Here is a 25,625-nt window from a genome sequence, read left to right as displayed (position 1 = left end):
AGCCCTTCAGGTATTAAAACCAGTCAACCGTAAACAAAACAGTGAACACCATGGGCCTTATTTTGGTTCATTCTTTCTGACAAAATCCTTCTTAGATGGACAAAACCATGTGCACTGCAGGGGGGCAGATGTAACATGTGCAGAGAGAATTAGATTTGGGTGAGTAATTTTGTTTCTGTGCAGGGAAAATACTGACTGATTTATTTTTACACTGCAATATAGATCTCACTTTGAAGTAAAACCCCACCCAAATCTAATTCTCTCTGCACATGTTACATCTGCCCCACCTGCAGTGCACATGGTTTTGCCCATCTAAGAAGGATTTTGTCAGAAAGAATGAACCAAAATAAGGCCCCATATTATGACACAAAATAAAGTGACACATGATACAACCTGAACAAAGAAAAAATAACACACATCATCCATATTTTTTTAAATTATTTTTAAAATATTTTAATTGCATTATTTAAAAAAAAAAAGTCACTAAAACCTCAGTTATTTGTTTTGTGGTGAAAATGAATGGCCTTTATACAATGTTCATTTTATATAGTTACTGAAATTTGTGATTTCTGCACCAAAAAAACAAACAAACAAACAAACTAAACTTTTTTTTCTATATTTTTTAAATATGACTTAAAAACAAACAAAAACTGTACAAAACCTGATTTTCTTCTTCAAGCCCTTAGAAACGACTTTCCCTAAGTATCAACCTCAAGGTTAGGGACAAAAACATACTTGATTTTAAAAAAGGTAAATTACCATTCTGATTGCTTTATCGGGAAAAGAAACAAAAACACGCAAACAAACCTAAAAACACACACAAATCACAGAGAAAAATAGGCAACAATGAAAGACGAACAAGAGCCGCAGCAAATCACAACACTGGCTCATTTTCTGAAATAAACATGGCAACAGGTTACACACACAAGGCGACTGTAGCATGGTCTGTTCCAAAGTCTATTAAAACAATGTTTAAATCTTGATGCTACCGCTTGATTTAAACAATAAAAAAACTCTTAAAAATAAAAAGTTAGAAAAATAAAAAAAAAGAACTTGAAAAAAAATGGTCACATCCTCTAGATTTTTTCCAGTTCAGCAATATAACAAAGTCTGTGCTGCAGAATCGTCAACCTGGAAGAACCATTTTGCCATGTACGAAGATGACGCCTCGTAGCCTTGTTACGCGAAGGCGGGTCCCATCCCCTCTTCATGGAAAGTTCCATTTATTTTTCAATTGGGTCTATGTCCTCCCTTTGAAAGTGTTCATACAAGTATACGATCCAGAAAACCTGTGGATTTCTTCAAGTGCTGATTGAGGGAGAATGCTGGAGAGAAAAAGGAGGGGAAAACACTAAATAAACAGACGTGTTTGGTCTGGAGGAGAAAGGATGTGAAACTGAAACTACCTGTGGTTTCATGTATACAAAGGGGAAGGAAGTGCTACTGTTTTACGGCTGCTGACAACTGGTTGCAAAAAAACAGGATGCACAGTACAGGGGACTTTTCAGACACAGAAAGCAAGACAGGATGTTAGAAAATAAAATAAAAAGACCACAAAAAAGGGAAGAGCACCACCATCGTAGATGGGGCCGATGGAGGGCTTTCATTGAAAACGGTTCCAAAATAAAGAATAGGTGATCAGGTTGCTAATGGCGATTAGATTCAAGTGGGTAAATTTAATTAGCCACGTGACTTACCACACCGCTGCAACTCCTGGGTTTAATGCCTGCAGCTATTTAATAATTTAGCATTTTCCATGTGCGAATGCACATTAACCCATCTGGTTACCGCACATCGTGTTGGATGGGATGGGTTCACAGGCGATTTGGACCTATTTCACGGCCCGATCCATCCGAATCGGTTGTATTGCCTAATAATAGAGCCGTCCCTGACCACCAGGCTTAGCAGGAGGTAAGGGGCAATACCTCAGTGGCTCCAGTCAGAGCTGTAGACGCGTTGGTAAGTCCGTGACTAATTGAATCTGCCCCTATGCGTCATCTTTCTAATATTTCAGCAAATTTTTAATTATAAAAAATATAGGTTAGCTGACCAGTTACTGTGGGCACATAACTATTTATTCACATTAGTGTGTGAATCAACTTTCCTTTCCCCCAGGAATACTTTGGATGAGCCCAGGGAATAAAAGAGGCTCATCCAAGTATGTAAGCCAGAAGATCCTTGTGAAGGCCTCCATCTGGGTACCTACTTACTAATTGTCTGCCGATGTGCCATGCCTGACTGGGTGGCCATTCTCAGTTCAGGCAGGCACAGATGAGTACACAGATAGATGCACCGATATATCTGCAGACATAACAGCCATCAGCCACAGCCTACGCAATGAGCAACATCGTTCAAACATATCGGCGGCACACACCCAACGTGCTTTCGATAGATCTGAAGTTAGCTGGAATGGACGATATATCTGCTAGTGTGTAATCAGCTTTATATTTTTAGGGCGAAGGAGAAAGAGGGTCCTTTTTTTGAGGAACACTGTAGTGGGTAACATGAGAACATACTTCTGGCATCAAAGGTTCAGACATCTTTCTCTTAAAGTCTAACAATATTTACAATAGAAATGATCTGTGTGAGAAGTATCAGCAATGTGTTTACCTTTTCAAGATTACGAGAATGTGCATTGTCCAAGGAAGCAGTAAGAGAGCATGGTTCTTTTGGACAGCCTCCACCGTCCTTCTGGCCACAGTCTCGGGCTTTAAAGGGGGGAAAAGGTTTGGAAACCTACATAATAAAATGCAGTATTTAGAAACAATGCATTGTCCCGCTGTATGCTTACACTTATGCCGACCACATTAGAAAACCTATAAATGCCAAATGTAGAGGGCAATCCATATTGGTGAGCAGTTGTGTTCATGGTTGTATTCTAGGGTTCAGTATGATTTACCTACAGTCAACCACCATTGGCCAATGGTCAAAATGTCAACATTTAAACTGTTGAAAGGTCAAAAATTAGAAATGATTTTTGAATTTTTTTTTGAAGGGGGGGTCTATGTTGATACAGGTAGACATCCACACCGTATAAGTGTAACAATGAGCTTGCCATGCTTCGGGCACGTTGCACACTATTACATTACCCCTCCACTGATAGGGTAGTGTATGAGTCAGTTTCTAACAAAAAAATCATGAAAAACTTTTTTGACCTGTTGACATCTTAATATTGGTATTTTGACCATGTTGACATACGGAATGTTGGTATTATGAACGTGTCTGTATTTTTACCGTCGGTGAATGAGGTTCGGTATTTCACAGTGCTATGCAAAGCCATCCTCAAAACTGCTCAACTGCTGGTATTACCAGCAGATGAGCGGCTTTCCCGGCGATGTTGCGGGAGCGTGCAGCAGCGCTCACCGCTCATCCCTGGGGCATACACACTGGGCGGCTTGGAGCTGAAAGACGCTCAAACAGGCTGTTTTGAGCGACTTTCTGCTCAAAGTCGCCCAGTGTGTATTGTCCTTAGGAGCTATACAAGGATGTTCTTTTCTCCATCATAAGGGAACCGTTCCTTGGTCATATAGCCTTCTATATACAAGAATTCTTACCCATAAAAGATAAAAAAAATACACAGAGCCAAGTACAAACCTTATTCTCATTCCTTGGAACATCTCTGTGCTGGTATGGAAGGGTAATACTGTGGTGGCATTTACTCCTGGACAGTCCAAGAGTCCTAACGTCAAGCTTTCCATAAAAGCGAAAGAGGATGCTTTAGAAGTGCAGTAGTCGATGGCACCGGGGATAGCGGACAAGGCCAGGACAGAGTTTATGCAGACAATATGCCCGTTCTGTAGTTCCAACATGCGTGGCAGAAACGCTTTTGTGGTCTGTCGCAAAACAAAGATTTCCATACGTTAGATTAGTATATGTGTTAACCAGACTGTAAATATTGCTAGCTCGATTACAGTTGCTGTATGTTATACACTTAAACATGAAAATGTAGAAGTTATACAGTCTCCGACTAGTCTAATTAGGCTCTGTTAGGATGATAGGATGCTGCAATCCCACCACGGTACCAGGGGCTCATGGAATTTACCGATAACTTACACAATGATGGGAAATATAAATTACAGCCATGACCAACAGAAATGATAGCCACAGTTTGATTGGTTTATTGTGAATGACATCCATGTTTTTAAAGCAGCAATCATTTACAAAGCAACACTGACCTGGCTTTGCCTTTTAAAGGAATGCTGCTTTAAGAATTCTGGCGGATGAGCAGGAAATCCCAAACCGCCTCTATTCCCATATACCAAATAGAAGTCTTTCCAATAATATTTGCAGATACATATGTACATGTTTCCTTATATTGATAAAGCTGGAATTATTTGACTTTTTTTTTTTTACCCTAGTGCAACTCACAGGATTTGTAGCTAGGAAATGTTAGATGCCAATAAATCTGCTTGAAGACCGCAAGAGTGATGTGCCCAGGAAGAGAGGCTTCCCAATGGTTGGTTTTATCACATGACAATGACAGGCGGAACGTACCCAAAACTGTCCTAGCGTGTTTATGTGCTGGGATTTCAGGAGAGCGTCATCATCACTGTCCATTAAGCTCTTCCCGTGAACAACTGCAGCATTATTTACTAAAATGGTGACATCGCCCACCTGCAAGAGAAAGAGCAGGGAAACACAGCTTAGTATAGGGATGCCGTTCATTTATTTCATAGAAAAATATATTGCTATGCTTTTTGGTGGTGCAACATTGGTCCTCCCAAGGTGGAACAGAGAAGGCTTTTACTTATGGAGAGATGTTCTGAGCATTCTGAGCAATGCTAGATCGCTCAGCACACAGCGCTGCTCAGTGATGTGTCGGTGCTGTGTGCTGAGCGATCTGTCTGGGCCAGTGGACTCCGGTGAGAACACTAGCCCTGACTGGCGATCTAACTAGATTTATCCAGCCACGCATCACTATGAACTCTACACACGGAACGATGTAGGGGCATTTTCAAAGAGATCTAGTTAGATCGCTTAGGAAATCCTCTGAAATCGCCCCGCCCTATTAGCCTCAGCACCTGGAATGCCGAGAGGATTCTGTCAGCCGTGATTGGTCAATGGTTCACTTCAACTCACTGGACTGTCCCCATGCTGGGAGATTTGGGCTGTACTGATGGTGTAATGGATAGCATTACTGCCTCACAGCGCTGAGGTCATGGGTTCCATTCCCACCATGGCCCTAACCGTGCAGAGTTTATATATTCTCCTCGTACTTGCGTGGGTTTCCTCCGGGTACTCCGGTTTCCTCCCACAATCCAAAAATATACTGGTAGGCTAATTGGCCCTTAAAAAAATTAACCCTAGAATGTCTGTGTGTGCCTGTACATGTGGTAGGGAATATAGATTGGAAGCTCCACTGGGACCGGGACTGATGTGAATGTTTAAATATTCTCTGTAATGCGCTACAGAATATGTGTGCTATAAAAGAAACTGTTAATAATAATAATAATAATAATGTAGTCCACTATAGGACAGTGGAATGGTTTAACACCGACTTAACAATGGTCTCCGGGAAATATCATCATACGTCTTACCTTTTCCCGGACGGATTTTGCTTGTTGGTAAACTTCCTCTCGATTGCCAACGTCACAAATAAAATAATGGCATTCACTCCCCATCTGCCTGAGTTCTTCTGCAGTTTCCTTGAGGCATTTCTCCGTCCGGCCCCATAAAATGATCTGCAAGATAAAAAAAAAAAAAATCATAATAAGCGATATAATTCTAAACAAAGGAAGAATCGCGGTGGTTGTTACATATCCTGGTTACAATTCTAAAAAATTCAGTCTGTGCTAGACTTGCTGCGTGTAGTTACGGGTTTCATGGCAAGGCAACTCCCTATATTGTATTTGCCATTTTATATTTAAATATCAGTAATGCTAGTTTCCATTTTTGATAATCCACCCACTAATCCACCCACTAGGTGGCACTGTTCTGGATGATGATCAATCTTATTTTTACATTGTAAGACTTTTACTTCTCAAAATAAATGAAAAAAAAAAAAAAAATCAATTTTTTTCCATCAATATGATAAAACGGGATGTTCATTCATGATCATAGCTGTGTTCTTTCCCTTTAACATTAGATGACAAAACATCAATGCTATAACAGAGACTGCGGAAATACTGCATTACAGCCTTATCAGCTGACAAATCTGCAGATTATATGACACGGCCTTAAGCAACCAATGACCCTACATTAGTAAACACAAACATTACGACCCCACTAAACCCCATTGTGATGCCAGTAACTAGATAGTTGCCTGGAGATCAGCTTCTCCATGTAATGGGGCCTACACATGGGATGAATTCAGGGCATTTCAGATCGCTTAGAAAATGCACCTACATAGCTCCGTGTGTAGGGGCCACAGCAATTGCGATGCACGCCGATATCGCCCGATGATTAATATCCAGCATGCTGGATACATCTAATGAGATCGCCAGTCAGGGCTAGTGTTCTCACCGGAGAACACTGGCCCTGACAGATTGCTCAGCACTGACACATTGCTGTGCAGCGCTGTGTGCTGATCAATCTAGTATCGCTCAGAAAATCTCCCTGTGTGTAGGCCCCTTTGTTCAGCCTCTGTGATAGAAGCAGTCGGGGCTGGAGCTGCTGCCACACGCCTTCCCCCTCAAACACCTGGGCACACCTGTGTTTTCCCTGGCTTTTTGTCAATCAGCTGGTGTTTGGCCAGCAATAAAAAAAAAAAAAATTAGCAGGATTTTATCGCAAGAAAGCCTTGCGCATGCGTACTATAATCCATACGCATGTGCAGTTTATGGATAACCGCCCTGCCTGCGAATTCGAAGATTCGAATCGGGTCTGAATAACCCCATAAGTACAGATGGAGCACGCTCCATCTTTGCAGGGGCTGGCGATAGAATCCAGTCGTTGCCAGGGGGTGCGCACGCACGAGACGCTCATGCGCCCCATGGCGGTGGAGCTCTTTGTCGCCATCTGACGCCTTCGCCACTGCCGGTCCCCACCGCCGCACCGAAACCCCACCCCCCTAACCCTGCCCGTCTCCCCGAAGTGCAGACGGGCAGGGTCCCACTGCCCAGCCACCGAGAGACTGTAATGCGCGTGCAATTACCGGGCAAAGAGTAGAGGGGCTCCGCCCGTACCACCGATTTCATGTAGCATATTGAAGTGTGTGTAAGCACCTTAAAATGGAAAAACATAAGAGAATAAACCAAAACATTGTGTGTATATATAAAGGTTTACACAATTGAATATGGTTTAGTGGTTTATTAGTGAAATCCTAATGTTTGATTAGCTGCAATTTTAAGAAGCATTACAAGTGCTGTCTATCATGTAGCACAGTGGTTCTCAACCTCGGTCCTCAAGTACCCCCAACAGTTCACGTTTTCCAGGTAACCCGACAGGTGCACAGGTGTACTCATTATTCACTAACACATTTTAAATTGTTTACAAGTGGAGCTTATTATTTCACTTGATAATCTGTGTGGAGACCTGGAAAACGTGAACTGTCTAGCTACAGAAGATCCAGCGATTCCTGCTTAGGAACTGTAGGGCAGATTCTGGTATCATTAAGAAACGTCGTCACTGCATAGCATGCCCATGAGTATTGAACTTGTACTAATAGCAGAATGGCTTTCACATTCAATGTTATACTATGGATGAGGTGAGGCGTTTAATGTGTGTGGTCATGAGGAAACAAAGGTTGTCAGGTGGTCCCAGCTCATTACGCTTTGGAGATGTGTAGCTACACCCAAGCAGTCACTAAAACCCCTAATCTATGCTCAGTGTACAGTTCTCTTTCTGGAGTACAGGCAGCGGAAGTGCTCCGAGAGGCCTCCTCCTACTAAAGCCATTGTTTCTGAAAGCCTACATTGTGAGATGCTTTTGGGTCACCATAAAAGTTAAGGACGCCTGATGGGAAAACTCAACAACTTTCTGCCAGGTCCAGGCCTACAGTAATAACCTGAGGGATCTTTTCCATAATAACTCCAGCACAACTGAAATCTCCTGAGCTTCATTTCAATGACGTTTACAGCATATGGTAAGATTAGGTGTACTTTCCACTCATGAAAGTTCCCAGCATAATCATGCACATAACTGGAACCTAAACGTTATCAATATGGAAGACCAGAAAAGCCGAAATTGACCCGCCACGGTCTTCTGTCTACTCTTCACGTGGCACACCTCCTACAAAGGACTTAGAAATAAATCCACGTGCCAAAGCTCTCATCAGCGCCATCACAAGATCGTTTCCACGTCTGATCATATCCGTCTCTTGTGTGCAGAACATGAAGGTCACCGTGTCTTCATTATAACTACCAGATGTGCTCTAACGCGTGGGGCAAAAGTTCACCGTCTGTACTGCTCCAGGATTAAGGAAGGAACAAAGAGTTTTTCGTGTACATCACACATTGGATGACCTCATAAACATTTACAGAATACACTGTCATCTACTGACCAGACAAAATCTAAGCTATAAAGAATCATTACCGTTGACAGGGAGAACATGATTTATGTTTTTTGTGTCTTTTTTTAAAACAGGGGGAAATAAAATTGCAAAGTTCAATCCAGACAGTATATGGAACATAGAACGTTTCAATAACATACTGTATTAGCAATAAGTTAAAAAAAAAAAAAAGTTTTCCAGACTTTGTAAAGAAGTTCATGGCTAGATAGTTTCCTCTCTCCGGCACAGGACCCAGACACTGTGGTCTTTGATTACCTCCCTACTGAACAAGAAACACTCTTCTTTCAAGTAATTACTGACCAGAAAATTGACTAGGGCAACAGCCCAGGGAGGCAGCAAATCCCTGTGGAGTCAGGACTGTCCTGAAAGACATCCTGCACTGATGTTACCTCTCGCTGACCCCAGGGGGTTGGCTGGCCTAAATGCAGGTGGAATGTCTGAGCATTATCCTGGGATGGACAATGTAAGTCTAATAGGCGGAGGTGATGTTAGAGGCCACCTGAAGCTATTCCAGGATTCTTCCCCCTTTAATTAGCAGAAACTACAATACTGAGGTTTTATTGGATTACGGATTTGGTAGAGTTACGTAACAGAGGACAGTGACTAGCTGGTTTCAACAGGCATTAGAAAATTTACTTTTTATGGCTGGGCATGAAAGGTTTTATTGGCACCAAATTCAGTTTCTATTTGTACGCTTGGATTAACAGGACAGTGTGGCCACAAGAAAAATAGGAATATTTAGTATATATTAAAGTGGACCACTCAAAAGTGGTGGCAGTCTTTTTGTGGGCTGAATCACAACAACTCAGCTTATCAATTTAGTAAGAGCTGGTACCATCTATCTATATCAGGAATCAACAGGCTGCATATGGGTTAACTACAAATTGGAAGTGTTAGTTTTATGAAGATGAAAGGACCATTTTAAAATTAACAAAATAAACAACATATATTCTGGCGCTTAAATCAGACAGTTAAAATTATAACGAGATTTTAGAGATATTGATTCCCTTGAAGCAGCCTAAATAACTCAGGGGTAGATGTATGAAGCAGTGATAAAGTAGGAGAAGTGATAAAGTAACAACAGAACAATCAGGCACATTGATTGTGTAATTGCTCCACTATTTATATATATATATATGTAAACTAAGATATAGTAGGTTATAATAGTTTCTAGGCTGCTCCCAGAGGCAATTCTGGAAATTTCTCAAAGAATAAAGATTAATATACAATTAAATATTCTAAACGGTGTGCCTCATATGAGTGAATATATATGAATATATATATTTGGAGATTTCTCTAAAAACATTTAATTTTGAAGGTGTGATACCACTCTGGAGTTGGTCTAGCTCAGCGGTTCTCAAACTGTGGGTCCTGACCCCAAAGTGGGTCCCGACCTTCTCAGCATGGGGTCACGACTCTATGTTGCTGACCATCAGGCTGATGACTTCTCTAATCTCAGTCAGTGATTCAAGGAGTCTGAAAGATCTGTTAAGTTATTTCAGACTCCTCCCATCAAGTTGTGCCTCCACAATGCTGCCATGAATGTGCTGTCTGCTGACTACACATGTGATGTGATGGGTTATGGTATATCAGACTCCTCCCATCAAGTTGTGCCTCCACAATGCTGCCATGAATGTGCTGTCTGCTGACTACACATGTGATGTGATGGGTTATGGTATATCAGACTCCTCCCATCAAGTTGTGCCTCCACAATGCTGCCATGAATGTGCTGTCTGCTGACTACACATGTGATGTGATGACCTTCTGCAGTAATTTGCTGGGGTCCCGTAATTATTGTTATTGTCTGATGGGGTCCCAGAGCAAAATAGTTTGAAGACCCCTGGTCTAGCTAAACAATATTAATTGCTAGTATATTTGTCTATTGAGGAGCTGATATGTCGCACCAATAATTCTTCTAAGAATTTGTATGTGTTTTGTTTTTATGTATATATATTTTATGTTTAAGAATTAAATCTGGGAAAATAAACTTGAAAATTTATATTTTTACAGATGTGTGGTGCTCTGAAGTGATAAAGTGCCTGGTACTTTATCACCAGCCAATCAGCTCCTGACGGTTGGTTCCTACCACATGCACACACAGACATTCTAGGGTTAATTTGTTGGGCACCAATTAGCCTACCAGTATATTTTTGGATTGTGGGAGCGACCGGAGTACCCGGAGGAAACCCACGCAAGTACAGGGAGAATATACAAACTCCGCACAGTTAGAGCCATGGTGGGAATTAAACACATGACCTCAGTGCTGTGAGGCAGTAATGCTAACCATTACACCATCCGTGCTACCCCATACTTGCGTGGGTTTCCTCCAGGTACTCCCGTTTCCTCCCACAATCCCAAAAATATACTGGTTGGTTAATTGGATGCCAACAAAATTAAACCTAGAATGTCTGTGTGTGCGTGTACATGTGGTAGGGAATATAGATTGTAAGCTCCACTGGGGCAGGGACTGATGTGAATGTTCAAACATTCTCTGTAAAGCACTGCGGAATATGTGTGCGCTATATAAGAAACGGTAAGTAATAAATTCTGCAAATTGGGACTCCTCCCCCAAAAACCAGAACCCTCCCACGATATCGTTGTTGAATGATATAGTGAGCAATAGCATTACCGATATCATTTGGTGATGTCGCCCATGGGCAACCCCTTATGCAGCTTGCTTCATAGCCAAAATTGACCTGCACGTATAACCTTTTATAAACTTTAAGTTAATCTACCGCTAAATGTCTCCACTATCTTCCAATGTGGCGGACTGCGCCCACTTTTGCAGCCACACGTGTTCCAATTAGAGAAAGCTAAGCCCAGTGAAGTGCGTTTTTTTTTAGCATTGTCAAACCAGTTATTCTCCATCTTTTCACAATGACGGTCACAAGACGGTGTTTGTAGAAGTTCAACATTTAAATGATAATAGCCCCTAATCTGCCAGCACTTTGCAATTAGTTTTTCAGTAAAGAGAGTCTCATTGTTAACTGATCATAGTATTTGAAGGTGAAAGGGGCCAGTTACAGTCCTGCATATGCACAACTGTAGATTAAGCATTGCATTCCCATTCTTTTGTAAAAATATTAAAACAAGGGAAGGCGTGGGGGGGACGTTTACAATAAAAGGGTCAAGTAGAAGTCAACTCTTGCAATCCTATTAGCACCGGGTAAGGGTCAACTAGAGTGCAGTCTGCTGACAATATCAAGGCTCTCAGAAAGTTATCCTAAAAAGGTGACATAATTGTAAAAAGTTAAACAGATCTTTAGAGTCTGGCAGATAGGTAATCCCGTCCCAATGACCTGATATTCATAAATAGGTTTTCTCATGTTTTCTTTATAAGATGTACTGTGCCATAAATAATCACTGCTAAAGTAAAATAATAATAAAAAAAAGAAAAGCTGTGTACTCACGGTCCGTTTGGCAATTTTGACCAGGCAGTCAGAATTGCCTAACAAGTTGGCTAGAATCGGACCATGAACCTTATTGTGGTCCGTTCATGCGGGGCCGATATTTTCCCATTGCACATATGCATTTCTGTGCATGTGCTGGGTGCGCGTGGCGTGTTTTTGCCCAGCGTGTACGGACAGCGATGGTGGAAAAAATTGCTGGGCTGAAAAATCACTCAGTGGATACACACTGAGCGATTTTCACTCATCCGAGAGATTTTTTTCAGGGTTGGACGGCTTTCCATAGCAGTTCGCTATGGAAAGCCGTCCATCCCATCACTCATCTGCTGGTAATACCAGCAGATGAGCAGAGGTGTTGTTGCAGGCGCGTGCATCAGCACTCACCGTTCATCACAGGGCCGGCCAAACACACTGGGAAGCTCAAAAGGTAAAACTGAGCTGCGTTCAGTTCAAAATCACCCAGTGTGTATGGGCCGGGTGCTGGACGGGGTCCCGACAGGCATTCACCCGACATCGGGATAAACCTGTCAAAACACCGGACAGCCGGGTTCCAGACGGCCACCTGCTATTTTCCCTTGTGGGGGTCCACGACCCCCTTAGAGGGAGAATAGAATAGGTGGCTCGCAGCATGGCGAGCGCTGTGAGCCCACAAGGGGCTTTTTTGCGCTTGCCATGCTGTCTGAGTCCGGGCAGTCGGGATAATGACTGTCGGACCCCTATACCACACCCGTATGGGCCCTTAGTTAAAATCAGACATGGGCGAAGTCAAAATCGGCATAGCCAAAATTGCCCATGTCTTGCACCGCATGTACACCAGTTTGCTGCAGGATAAAATAAATTGCTCCAGGCACTTATCCTGGGCTCTATTATCCCTTAGTCCCAGTTTATAGATCTACACTGTCTAGATAGAAAGCCAAAAGGTTGACATGCAGTAGTTCGATGGGGTCAAAACAGTGACAGGGGTCAAAAGGTCGACATGAAAAAGGTAGGAATTAGTTTAAACCGTCATGTTCTTACTTCACCATCCATGTCGGCAGAGAGGGAGAAAATAGTGTGCCAAGGGCGGAGCACGGAGCATGGCGAGCGTAGCGAGGTATCAAGTCCGAAGCAAAACATGCGAGTATGTGTTACACTATCATTGGATACCCATGTCGACACAGACACGTATAAAACAAATACAAAACTGAATAGAAACGGATCCCCCCCCCCCCCCCCCCCAAAAATGTGAAAAACTAAATTTTTTTTATGTGTCTAACTTTTTTATGTAAACATTTTAACCCTGTGACCTATTTCATGTCGACCTTTTGGGGAATTCTGCTGTGGTCAGTAAAATAGTGTATTCATTATTGGTCACACTAATGTGTGTTCTATGCAGTCATGATGTCAGCAGTCAGAATGCCGACAGGAGGTCAAAGAAGCAGCAGAAGGTTGATGTGGACATGGTCAAATGTCAACTTCATCCATATTGACACCTGCACAAGGATGACAGTTTCAGAATTGTAAATGTCAACCTTGTCATAATGTCGTCTTTGCCAGAAGGCTTAAGGTGAGAAACAGAATTAATACAAAACAGGCATGCCGACATGCTAACAATGTCAACACAACATCAGAATCAGGCAATATACTGAATGTCGATATTCCCATGTCGACACTATGACAATCAAATAGTTATATCATACCCAAATGTGTGTTCTATACAATAGAGAGAACTGCGAGGACTGGTATACAAGGTGTTGCCAATAGCAGCTGATCATCCTAGTAAAGAGACAGAATGTGATTGGTCGCTATGGGCAACATCACCTCTTTTCGTTTTTAGAAGCTTTAGCAAATTTACCCTTAGGTGTACATCTTCAGAATGACGGCATACTGTATTTACATATTTAATAGTGACATTCTGGGTTTTATTTACTAAGATGGGCGTTCTTGAAGATAGGATGTTGCTATGGGCAACCAGCCAGATTCTATTCCTTATTTATTTAGAATTTCCTAGGAGATGATAAATAGATTCTGATTGGTTGCCCAAAGCAACATCCCATCTCCAATAGAACTCCCATCTAGGTAAATAAACCCCTCTCAGAATGGCGAGGGTGAAGGTGCTTCACCATTTCCATAGAACGGCAAGATATAGCAATACACAATGACAGCCACTGGCACACATGCCAATTATAAAGTTGCTATGGAGTGGCGCCAACATTCTGAATGCGATATGTAACCCCTTAGGTGCTTGTACGTCTGCCGTCTACATTGCTGGTAGAGGGATTCTCATTGCTAGATCCCATCACGACTGCACTTCCTCCATGAGAGGTAAACAAGTGTAGTGAGGTCATTAAGAGCTGGCTGACCCACTGATGAACCCCGGTCTGTAATTGAGAAGGTGCCAACTCTCGCTCCTGGCTACATGCAGACTCACGCAGGGGCTAAAGTGTCACTGAGCTGCACAACAAAAAAGTAGCAGTTCCTATGAAATCCTTTGATCCAACCCCCCCCCCCCCCTTCCGCCCATCATTCCTTATTCCTCGCACACTGGCCATTTTACACAGGATATGTTGTTTGGAAGCCATAAAAACTACAGTGGAAGGACATTAAGCTTCTCAGAAGTTACGCCGGGTGGTGCCATGAAGGAAGTGTTGTATATTATGCACTGGAATATTAAGCAAATGGAATACGCCCGTTACCTGCACACTGTGGATGAAGAGACTTGTGTGTGGGTGGAACCAAGGTACAGCTTGAAAATCCACTAGGATATAGCGATGTCTCTTTGCCTCCTCTTAGGTACACGGTTGTTCGTTCCCACCAGACAATGGGCCTAATTAAGATTTGTACGCTATAGGCGATGTTCAAGCAATGGGGAGATTATCAGCTGGTTGTGCATGTGCTGCTCCAAGGTGCCACCGCTGCAATCATGCTTGCAAGGAGGATTTCATGAAGAAGTGGTACTTAACAAGGAGTGCCTGGAAAAATGTAGGGGCGTCATGGCCGTTTTATGGGTGTGTATCTGCCATAAGCTGCAAGCTCGTACATGAAAAACATGGCCGCTACTGCAGTGTCCAGTCTGCGCAACCAACCCTAGACCCGATGATCTTCGTCTTTGAATATAGACTGTGAATGTGTACTTAATTTAAATGAATTTGAGATGGCTCCGGGTCATTACTGGTCAGCAGCTTCACTTGCTATCACTAGCAGTAGAGTGGCCTAGAAAATCGCACCTCCATTCAAACATGAATTGCCCCCCTTAAAAATCCTTAATGCATTCAAGGTACAAACAGTAGGATACTTTAACACTATGTAACAAAAAAGGTATCAATAAGTAATTAAACATCCAAGTATAACAAACAAAAACAAACACTAATTCCCTAATTGCACCGTAAATGTATACATTAACACTGTATGTACAGAAAAGTGAGCTTCACATTTGGGTTGCATTTTTTTCCTGTAGAAACTAAGGTAGGGGGGGAGGGGGATAGTGAAATGCGTCAGCTACAGGCAAGTCTTGAGACGGTTTCTAGAGTAGATGCCTCTGGCACTAAGCAGGGAAGCCAGTTCCAGTCGTCTAGAAGGAAGTGTTGCCTCTGGAAAAGGGATGTGATATGAAACCAACATTAAGGACAGAATAGGCTACCTTTGAAAACCATTTAGACATTTTAGCATGGAGTTGTGTCTTCATAACTGCCACATAAATCCCTTTATCATAAAAATGTAATCGGTTATTATTAAGCCAGAGACATTTAATAATGAAATCCAGGCCTAAACGGCCTTTCATCTTCCTTTTGGGAAATCAAAATTGCCTCTAATTCAGCATTTCTTTCCGACTCTGGAGAAATAGTATAATTATTCCTGGAACCGTGGTACAAAATTCTATTATACAAATAATGGAATGAGTACTGTACAAATTGTGGCCTTCAGCTATAAGCTTTCAACAGCTTTCAACTTCCACTGGTCCAAAAACCTAAACCGCAATACTGGTTATTTTAAGATCTACTTACATAGAGATAGAATTTAAGAATGCAAATTATATGCAAGAAATCTCTAGAAATTAAATGAGAAGCGCACGACTGAACTCCCTCATTTGTAGAAGTCACAGGGTTACAGCCTGGTGACCATGATTAAGAAGAAGTCCCAACAACCGCTGGTACGTCCCTCCAAGGCAAAGCCTGCTACCATCATGGGTTCCATGCCCCACTACGTCACCAACTGCCCCATCACATGGTCCATTATCCAGACTAAACTGTCCCATTTCACCCTATGGTCATTCCCTAACCCGCCCCCCCATCTAGAATACAAGTTCTTCTGGGGTGGGCCGTTTCGGACGTATATCCATCTACCTGGCAGGTCACTTGCCATACTGTTAATGAATGAAGATGAAGACCGGAGGCGTGGCGCTATACAACGGCCCTTATTCCAAATTCGCAGCCTTATGAGTCCCCCAGACACCTGCCGGCTGAATGCCGGTCATTTAGCTAGGTTACCCTGGGACCGGGACCATTGCTTTATTTGAGTGCAACTTGCTGCGTCTGATCTCAGTAGCATTGCAGGTAACTGGCAGAGCTTCTGGCTGTAGGTGCTGTGACCACGCAAAATCCAAGAAATAGTGGGGTCCCATGGTCCTAACAAAGGGCCCGATTCAGACCCACTTGCTAGGCAGCGTATATTCGATGCCTAGTGAGCAGGTAAACACGTCCCCACCAAAAGCACACCCCTGCTTCCTGATGGCCGGATCACTTTGGTACGATGCAAGCGCATACACATCCGCATGCATCTCACCAGCGAATGATTTTTCCTATATTTGCTCTAAAAGGTAAGCCAGGACTAACTTTTAGGTGAACTTGCTGCCGAATTGGAGGCGGGCGCTGACATCATGTGATGTCAGACGCCCACCCGAAGCAGGCAGGGGAACTACAGAAATTGTGCCATCAGGGAATTTAGCCCGATAAAAATGTTAAAATCAGCCTCTAGGAGACAAGGAGCTGGGTTCAGTACACAGCTCCCACAGCATCAAAGGCTGCTAAAGTTCAAGGCCTCATTATTAGACAGCCAGTCAACCCTTCACATAAGATAAGACTGTAATCTATGGGTCACACCGACCTAACAAAAACACGATAACCTTTTGAAGTCCTGTGAAATGACTCTGGACACAGATTGGCCATTTTTCTTGGATGATAAGTCCTCAGACAAATAAAGTTTACAATGACCGTGGAACCTTCAATCAGCCTAAACGGTCACCACATATCATACCTAGAGACTTCTAGATCAACTTTCATGTCTCTTCAATGGCTTTTAAAAGTATTTATTGTACTTTCAATGGAGACAACTGTATCTGTTCTATAAACAGTCTAATCAAAGGACTCTATCCGCTGCTGAAAGCTCATTGAGGTCTTAAATAAACCAGCCTTGAGAGTTTCTGACCAATAAAATTTTTCGATTTGCATATAGACTATGGAAAGTCTCTGTTGCATACCACTGAGAGACCATTTCTCCTGCCTCTTTTCTCTGCTCTACTGAATGACCGTCACCCACCCACTGATTTCCTTGTGTAGGAAGTTTGTGTTCTCTTCAGGAGGAAGAATGAAATTAGCAAGTGAAAGATTTGGGTCTAAAAATGAAAAGAACTCAACGGAGTGAAAGTCCTTTTCAGTTTCAGTAATTAAATAAAAAAAAACCTAAGACATAAAACAAAATACTGCTGAAGTATGTAAAATAAAGTCCCGAGAGGGAAGATCAATTACATGCGCCAAATTATTTATATACTTTCCACAGAATGCCAAAGCATAAATCACGGAGCGCAAAGATGGTAGAAAGAAAACTGGATATAGAAAATTACAGAATAGTTGGAAAAAAAAAAAACTAAGGTCGGAAATCCATCTGGATGTGAGATATTGCTACCCTGTAGAGTTCAATCTTGTTCAAATTGCCTCCATTGGCAGTTAGAAAGCAATTTCATGACCAATATCCTTAATGGTATTTTTATAGACAAATCGTCTCTTCAGCACTTGATAATTCAAACTCAATGTTCCGAGTGGGGGAGAAAAAAATCAATACGTTTATAAATGACACTACGCTCCTGTCCTGGGGTAGAGTATTGTGTGCAACGCTGAGTAGTCTTTAAGGAGATAGTCTTTAAATCTAGAGAATATTCCTCTTTTTTTCACATAGGGCTTTAAAATGAACATGAAGACGGACAGAAGGAATTCATTTTCAGTCTCGTTATCTTAAATTGAGAACAATTATCTGTAATTCTCCAACGTCTGTAATAGGAGGAGGAGGAGGAGGAGGACAATAAAGGAAGCTGAGAAAATGTTAAACAACTTGAAGACCTCAAGGGACATATCTGTTGAACATTCTGTCAGTAACAATTATTGATGACCACTGGAAAGAAACGGGGCTGGTAGGAAATGAAGGGTAGTTAGCGTAAAACATAGCATGCATTGTCAAATGCTATTTACTTCTGATACCCCCTTCATGCACTTCTTAAGAGGCGGAACAAACTTCAGACATCAGGGAATTGTGATGACTACCAATCTGCTGCTGACTATGAGAGGAGAAGAAAGGGAGATTCAGCCATGTCTAGTAATGGATTCAACTCTGCGTCGTTCACGTTCGGAGCATGCACAACGCAAAAATGAGCACTATACGCTCTGCCAATGGGTGTATACTTTTAAACTCAGCATCATTCCCAAAATGTTTATTCTAAAGCCAGGGCTGCAACTAGAGGGTCACATGCCCAAGGTTCTGATACGAAACCCATAATTACTGCCTTGCTCCGGGTGACAACCATCGCACTTTCAGCCATGGTAAAGTGGACCAGACAGATTAGTAAATTGGCCTGGTACTGCAAAGGTGAATTTAGGCCAGTGTTGCAACCCCCCAGATTCTCTACTGTCCCCAGCGGTCACGGCTCTGCATACACAGCTGGTTCAGGCCTTGCCCCATTTTCCCAGAGCTGTAGCCCAGAGGCGCTTTAAGAGAGAAAGAGGCCTGTGCGCAGCCTCCTCGGCTCGGTCCCCCTCCTCGTTCCTGGACTCTGCGACGCTCTAATGTGTGGAACTCCAAAAAATGGTGTATTCAGGTAGTTCTGATGTTTGGTCAGCTTAACTCTCTCTGCACCTGATACATCTACCCCACTTGCAGGGCACCATGGTTTATCTATTGGAGAAGACAGCCATATTGTCAAGTCAACACATAGTCTGGCTCACTATAGCTGGGTTCATATTAGCTGACAGTGCAGTAAAGATTTCCATTGAGCTGCCTGGAACTTCTGGACAAACGATACAGTGCATACACAAACAATATCATTAACAATAGCGTTCAGTGGCCATATCCAGGTGCATGCTTTCAATGACCATATAGTAAGGATTGAGTTTGAAGAAACTCAGGAGCCCGAGGTGTGCTCCCTACCACCAGTGCTGTGCCTAAACACGTGCAAAAGCGGCCGTGCGATCGAGTGGGCTTATCTCCCGAAGGAGACGGGCCCCGTTTTTCCCCTAACCCCTCTCAGCCATAAGGCCGACGAGGGGAAAATAGGGAACGGTGGGTCCTCTTCGCCGAAGCTTAGAGAGACCCTCATTCCTCAACCCCCGAAAGGGTTAGGACGGTGGGTCCTCCGCAGCCCATGCTTTGGAGAGACCCGCAGTGGACTTCCCTCTGCCTTGCGGCTCGGGGTCGTCCTCGGGGGGACCGCAGCTCTCCCCAAAAGGCGAGAGCTTTGGCACGTTGGGGAAATGGAAGGCCCGTAAGGGACGACCACACAACCCAAAAAAACGTGACACACTACAGAAAACAGAAAACGTGAAAAGTGCACGAACGTGAAGAAGAAGAGAAATAAATAATAAAGAGGACCCCAGCCAGAAGGCCGGGGTGGGGGTGTGAAAAATTGTCCTACCCCATCCAAAAGGACGAGGTAAGGACGTGAAGCGCTAACCTAGAGGGGAAGTGCGCAGTGCTAGTGCCATACTAGTGCATGGTGATTTTGGGATCACCCGTGCATGTTCGGCACCCCCGAGTTTCCCCGGGGGCACAGTGCAGCCTCGGACTCCAAGCAGCCAGCCAGTCAGCGTCCGACCAAGTGTTTCTCCGCTCAGCCAGTGGGCCCTTTCCGACCCCCGGCATGGGAATGGATACTCCACCGGGCTTTTTCGGTGAGTCTCCCCCGCAGAGGCCCAAATAGACCACCTGAGGAAGAAGAAACCACCTACTCAGTCCCGACGTTTCACCTCTCCCAGGGATTGAGTACTGGGCTGGGCTTTTCGCTGTCTCACTGGCCGGGGGCGACATGTTACCCCCGGACCAGAGAGCAATCTACTCGGTCCCAGCTTTTCCCTTCTTCCTGGGAGTGGATACTAGACCGGGCTTTTCGAGTGACTCTCCCACAGAGGCAAAGACCCCTGAACAAGAGCCCCATCTCAAAGCCCGATGCTTCTCCCCTCCCTACCAGGTAAAGAATGGTATTCCCTCCCTAGCAGGGCATCGAGAAAGCCATTCCTAGCACTCGCCCAGGACATGAGGTTGTTTGCTGCCCTCAGGCCCAGTAACAAGATGCTACGGTACTGCTTTCTCTATTCTCTGCCAGGGGGCGGTCCAGACCCAACTGATAAGAACAGATACTACACTTGATCTTAGCCAAAAGGCCGAGAAGCGACTTACTATAGTAAGGATTGAGCTGCACCTACAGAGGACAGCAACGTTAATAATGACCGAGGTAGCGTGCAGCGTTAAGGTATAGTGCGGAGACACTACTAGACGATATGCACAAAAATATCGTTAAGGATAGAATATAACCTGGGTTGCACCTTCACATTGCAGCCTACTGGTCAGCCCCGGATTTGACTCTTGTGATGACCCTGGTAGACCCTTTCACACCAAACCAAGATTTGAGTTGCCCATGATATATACATGGTCAAATGTGGAAATAGCCTTGGTCAGAAGCTTGGTATGGAAGTGTTATAACTCATCCACAAATGCGTCACTAGGTATAGGAAAATGGGGGGAAATATAGCAAGTTAAACTGGACATCCCTTACCCACTAAGGCATTTTAGTACAGCAGGGACGTAACTCCCATTGCCCAAATGCAGTCTGCCCACTACTTTACATGGGTTTATGAGTCCAAACTCACTGCATTTGGGCACAACATACAAGATAAGTAATAGTGGCATGAGGCACATTGCTTAACAATTTATCAGTCAGGATCTCATTATGTACATCGCTCAAATTCTTCCCTTTTGTTTTTTTTATTGACAGTAATAAATGAGTGAGTGCTGGTATATTGATGATTTATTATCCATGGCTTTCTGCAGAACACTTCCACCTAGTGGGCAAATTATTATTAAGTGGCCATGGTGGTGCACACTACATTGTCACCTAACACATGGCTGGATTAAGGTTTGGTTGTAGTAAGAATAGCAGCAGGAGGTTGTATATAGTAATGCAGCAGGAGGTGCCTGGTATAAGTAGAGCTCTGTTGTGGAATAGAGAATGTACTATAAAAAGACAGTCACCACTAGTGCCAATCTACCTAACCGCTTTACTTTGCCCCTCCTTCTTCCGACCACTCACGCTGAAGCTTTTATTATATAACCTATGAATAAGTATTATATAATAATACTTATTTTCCAATTGCAGTAAACTTAGCTGAATAAGTGAAGTTAAAATCTGTATAACTCCAGATGGTTAAGCCAAGATGAATGCAATCAGAAAATAACTGGAAGAAGCAAATTATTATTGTACACCAGATGGCATTAGGTTGAAAGTTAATGCAGGGGAGAGTGTTATGCAATTTGTATTTATGCCTTATTCAGCAACGTTTGAGTGGTATGGGGAAGTTAAGCAGGACAGCCAACGCAATAGCACCATACCAAAGAACACCATAAAACAAAGAAGCATAAACTACAAAAAAAATAAAAAAAGTCTGAATTTTTTATTATTGGTATTTATTTTTAGTGGTGCACTAAATTCACAGACTAGATTTGTTTTAGTGACATCCGTGTGTTCACCAGTTTAAACTAACATTTGTAGCTGTGAAGACAGACTGTTCACTACTCACTGTGAAAAGTACATTTACGAGTTTGGCAGGTTAGATTTCACACGTCTCAATTCATAGAGCTACAGTCAGAAGTAACACTAGGCCCTGGTGAAGTGACCTGGACTAAAGCCTGCTCTACAATCCATTAGTGAGGGTGAAATCTCACTGGATTCTCAAGATCACAAGTAAAAAATCAGTTTCACGTAATTGACTCCACACATGCGGTCAACGTGAACAATGTCCCTTTATGCTAGGGACGTACCTGGGTGAGCATTTGGCTACTTGTGATATAGAATCCAGGCCTTTGCACATAACATTCCCCAGCTAATCTACTAGAGAACAAAATACTAGCCAACATTTGAAGCAAATTTATCTTTAGCGTTGGAATTTTAGTAAAACAATATAATTTCCATACACAATGTGCGGGCTTTACTGCAGGACAAGCTTTTATTTAGTATTTGACAGAGACTTCTACAGAGCCAGGTTATTCCATAACACTTTAGAACTATTGGGAACAAAACAAGACTGGGTAATAAACAGACCAAGGGGCCAATTCAGATATATACTCAATGATCTCGCGGGTGCGTCCACAATTGCACAAAAGTGCTCACTGCCTCATTGGAGGTTTGACGGCACAAAAGTTTTCTGAGCCCTGGAGGGGGCAGGGGTATACAATCCTGGCAGATATTTTCAGTCCTCAGAAAGGTCATCAGTTTTCGTGTAGAATTTGCATTCTATCTATCTTTTTTCACTCAACTTTTCAAAACAGTCCGAAAGTCGGAAAAGACACGGATCGGCGAATCCACGTCTTTTGTCGAGGAAATGGGGCGATAAATCGCAAATTTAGTGGCTGTTGCCGCATATGCAGAGTTGGTTTTTCAAATAGACAAATATATACAGTGGCGAGTCCTGGATGAAAACGGGTGGGATTGTATAGGTCCTGGTGGATATTTCCAAGTATAGAGATTCCGGCCAGCATTGAATACCATCCCAGTGCCAGCGATTTTGGAGGTTAGGCCGCATTTTATACCATTGTTGCATTTTTTACCTAGACTGTAAGCTCCTTGGAGCAGGGCCCTCTTCCCTCCTGTTCTCACAGCTGCCTTCTTGCATTTCAATCACAACCCTTTTATTCATCTATACCCGCATCTCTTCTCACTTTTGTTCATTAATGTCTACCACTGACAACCTGTCCCCGGGAGCATGTGGATACCTCCTCTGCTTCCCTACATCCCAGCTGTATTGTGTACTAAGAGTTGTGCTGCTAATGTTCTCTGTTTTAGTTCTTCTGTTACGGATAGGTGTAATTCTGTGTACCATATGGCCCTTATTCTGGTTGGCTCACTCAGACGCAAATTCGCACCCTTGTCAACCAGAACCTGCCCTGCAAAAGGTGGTACGCCCTCCTCCCTTCGCAGGCCGGGTTCAACCGCCTGGCATGTGAATGGTGTTTCACATAAACATCTATTCGCATGCCAGTGGGACCCTCCCCCATCTTCCGGACCATAAAATGAAGGTGCACGCATATGTAAGGGTGGTCCAGATCACTCGTACATTTGCATGTAGAATTCCAGGGAATAGGGCGGGCAGTTGACATCCGGTTATGTCAGCTGCCCCCCCCCCCCCCCCCGCGTGTCCTGGACGCATTAGCATGTGTACACCCAGCGTTTTCATGGGTACGTCCAAGAAATGATGGGCGTTCACATATGCTAATGGCCCAGGCCAGCACCCCACGCTCCTCTCCATCCCCCTGCTCGAAAGGCAAGGAGCGTGCACTCAGCGATTAGATTTTGCACACTCCCAGAGTATACACATGCACAGAAATGCTGCTTCATTTCTGCAATATGCAAAACTTTGGTCCCAGTGCAAATTCGCACCCTTCCGAGTCAACCTGAAGGGCCCATGTACGGTGCTATGAACCTCTTGTGGTGCCTTATAAATTATGATCATCATCAAATTAAAAATTGTACTTTAAATTACAACCTATAGAGGCCTAATTCATGGAAATTACATATTGGTCAGTGCTGACCTATGTACCCTTGTTGTGCCACTTAAAACTAGACTGTTCAGCATGCCAGGGGTCCCCGGCTTGTGGGTACTGTAATGTTTGTATATCTCGCTCGGCCCATAAAAAGTTTAAAATTCATCGACTTGAATGGAGCATCGCCCTAGTGTCCAAGAGAAAAATACTAGCTGGCCTTAGCCCAACAATAATGTAAGAACAGGGCACCTGTTGGGTACAGAGAGGTATGCAAGGATGGATGCCGCAGCATAACACATATGTGGTATATTGTAACTCATAAGTGACTACACTTGGGTAACACATTTGTCCACATAGAACCAATTTGTAAAGGAACATCACACACTAGCTAGCTTCCTCCTGCCACTATTGTGTCATTTTCTGGTAACACTCATGCCAATGTGACATCCACCAAAGACAGTATCAGAAGACCCTATGCTATTAGGTCTACTGCAGCCTGATCCAGACTGCAGGCCTAGCACAGTTCCATGGCTTTCAGTATTCTCTACAGAACCTGGATTTACTGGTGATCTGACATAACATAGGAAGAGATTTAGGGGTATTCAATCTGTCCCGACAGTCGGAATGCTATGGAATAATTTTCAGTTCTTCCAACTGAAACTTGAAAGCCAGAATTCAACGTGTGGATCTGCAAAAATGTCCACGGATTGTCGGAAGCCGGCCGTGGATATGACAATTCGTGGACGTTTCCTACAAAATAGATCCGACTTTTTAAAAACTCAGATCCGACACCTTTCAATGCTGTCGTTAACGGCAGCATTGAATAGGTAAGTGCCGATATTTCCCTGAATACCCCCCAATAAGTATGTATACAAACCACATCAGGGGATCTATTTAATAAGCATTGGCGAGAGATAAAGTATCAGCCATTCAGCTCCTAACTGCCGTGTTACTAGGGCCGATGCATGGTATTTCAGCACCCTAGGCAAAACTTCAGCTTTTTGCTCCCAGCACCACTCACACACAGATACTGACTTCCCAGAAACTCAGGTGAAAGTGATGTTCTAGAAGCTCAGTTTTCAGGAGGTTCGACAAGGATGCCTCTCAGTCATCCTTAAATGTGTGATAGTAAAGGGGTAAATTTACTAAGATGAGAGATCTATTGAAGATGGGATGTTGCCCATAGCAACCAATCAGATTCTACTCAGGGGTGCGTCTCATATTCTAGAGCCCCTAGACAGCTACCGAACCTGTATGTTACAGGCTGTGTTTGAAAATTGACAGTTATGAGCTGTTTAGCTGCTACTCTATCTGCGGCCGTAATCCCCGATCTATACAGAAGAAAAATCTAATATTGTTTATTTATATCTGAGAATTAAATATTTTGCTATATGTAATAATTGTGCATCACCAATGGAATTGTCCAATTGGACATGCAGAGCATCCAATTGGAGGATCCGACCACTCAATTCATCCAATGAGGAACTGAGTGGATTTGAGGGTAGACCGTGCACTATACTTGCTCAATACATTGTATAGTGTGAACCCAGCTTTAGCTATATGCTGCACTTATGCTACCCCCTACCCCCAGACTTACGGCTTCTTCGTTCACAGCCTCCAAGGTCTGCGTACAATAATTCACTATTGCTGGGTGAAATCAGTACATGAGATTGAGGAGTCCAGCTACCATCGCCGCTGTCATTACGACAAGTCACTCCCCTGGCGTCTAAGTGAATTCCCCACACCGAAGCAGTTGTGTAACCACAAGTCCTATA

At 43.3% G+C, this 25,625-nt stretch overlaps 1 protein-coding gene and 1 pseudogene across 1 annotated transcript in view; both read right to left on the bottom strand.

Annotated features, from left to right (window-relative positions):
* Positions 1-471: 471 nt before the first annotated feature.
* DHRS3 (dehydrogenase/reductase 3) overlaps positions 472-25,625 on the bottom strand; it is a 28,921-nt gene continuing 3,767 nt past the window's right edge. Inside the window, exons 2-6 of the mRNA XM_083163089.1 lie at positions 5,538-5,681; positions 4,495-4,614; positions 3,595-3,833; positions 2,611-2,736; positions 472-1,325 (exon numbers count right to left, since the gene is read on the bottom strand). Coding sequence (XP_083019215.1) covers positions 1,241-1,325; positions 2,611-2,736; positions 3,595-3,833; positions 4,495-4,614; positions 5,538-5,681 — 714 coding nt within the window. The 3' untranslated portion in view covers positions 472-1,240. The remainder of the gene's footprint in view (positions 1,326-2,610; positions 2,737-3,594; positions 3,834-4,494; positions 4,615-5,537; positions 5,682-25,625) is intronic.
* Positions 20,350-20,489, bottom strand: LOC146044463 (U2 spliceosomal RNA; annotated as a pseudogene).

This window comes from Crinia signifera, chromosome 19, assembly GCF_055691185.1.
Source record: "Crinia signifera chromosome 19, ASM5569118v1, whole genome shotgun sequence".
Taxonomy (NCBI): domain Eukaryota; kingdom Metazoa; phylum Chordata; class Amphibia; order Anura; family Myobatrachidae; genus Crinia; species Crinia signifera.
The sequence above is the reverse complement of the archived record's forward strand: the minus strand, read 5'-3'. Positions and strand labels throughout refer to the sequence as shown.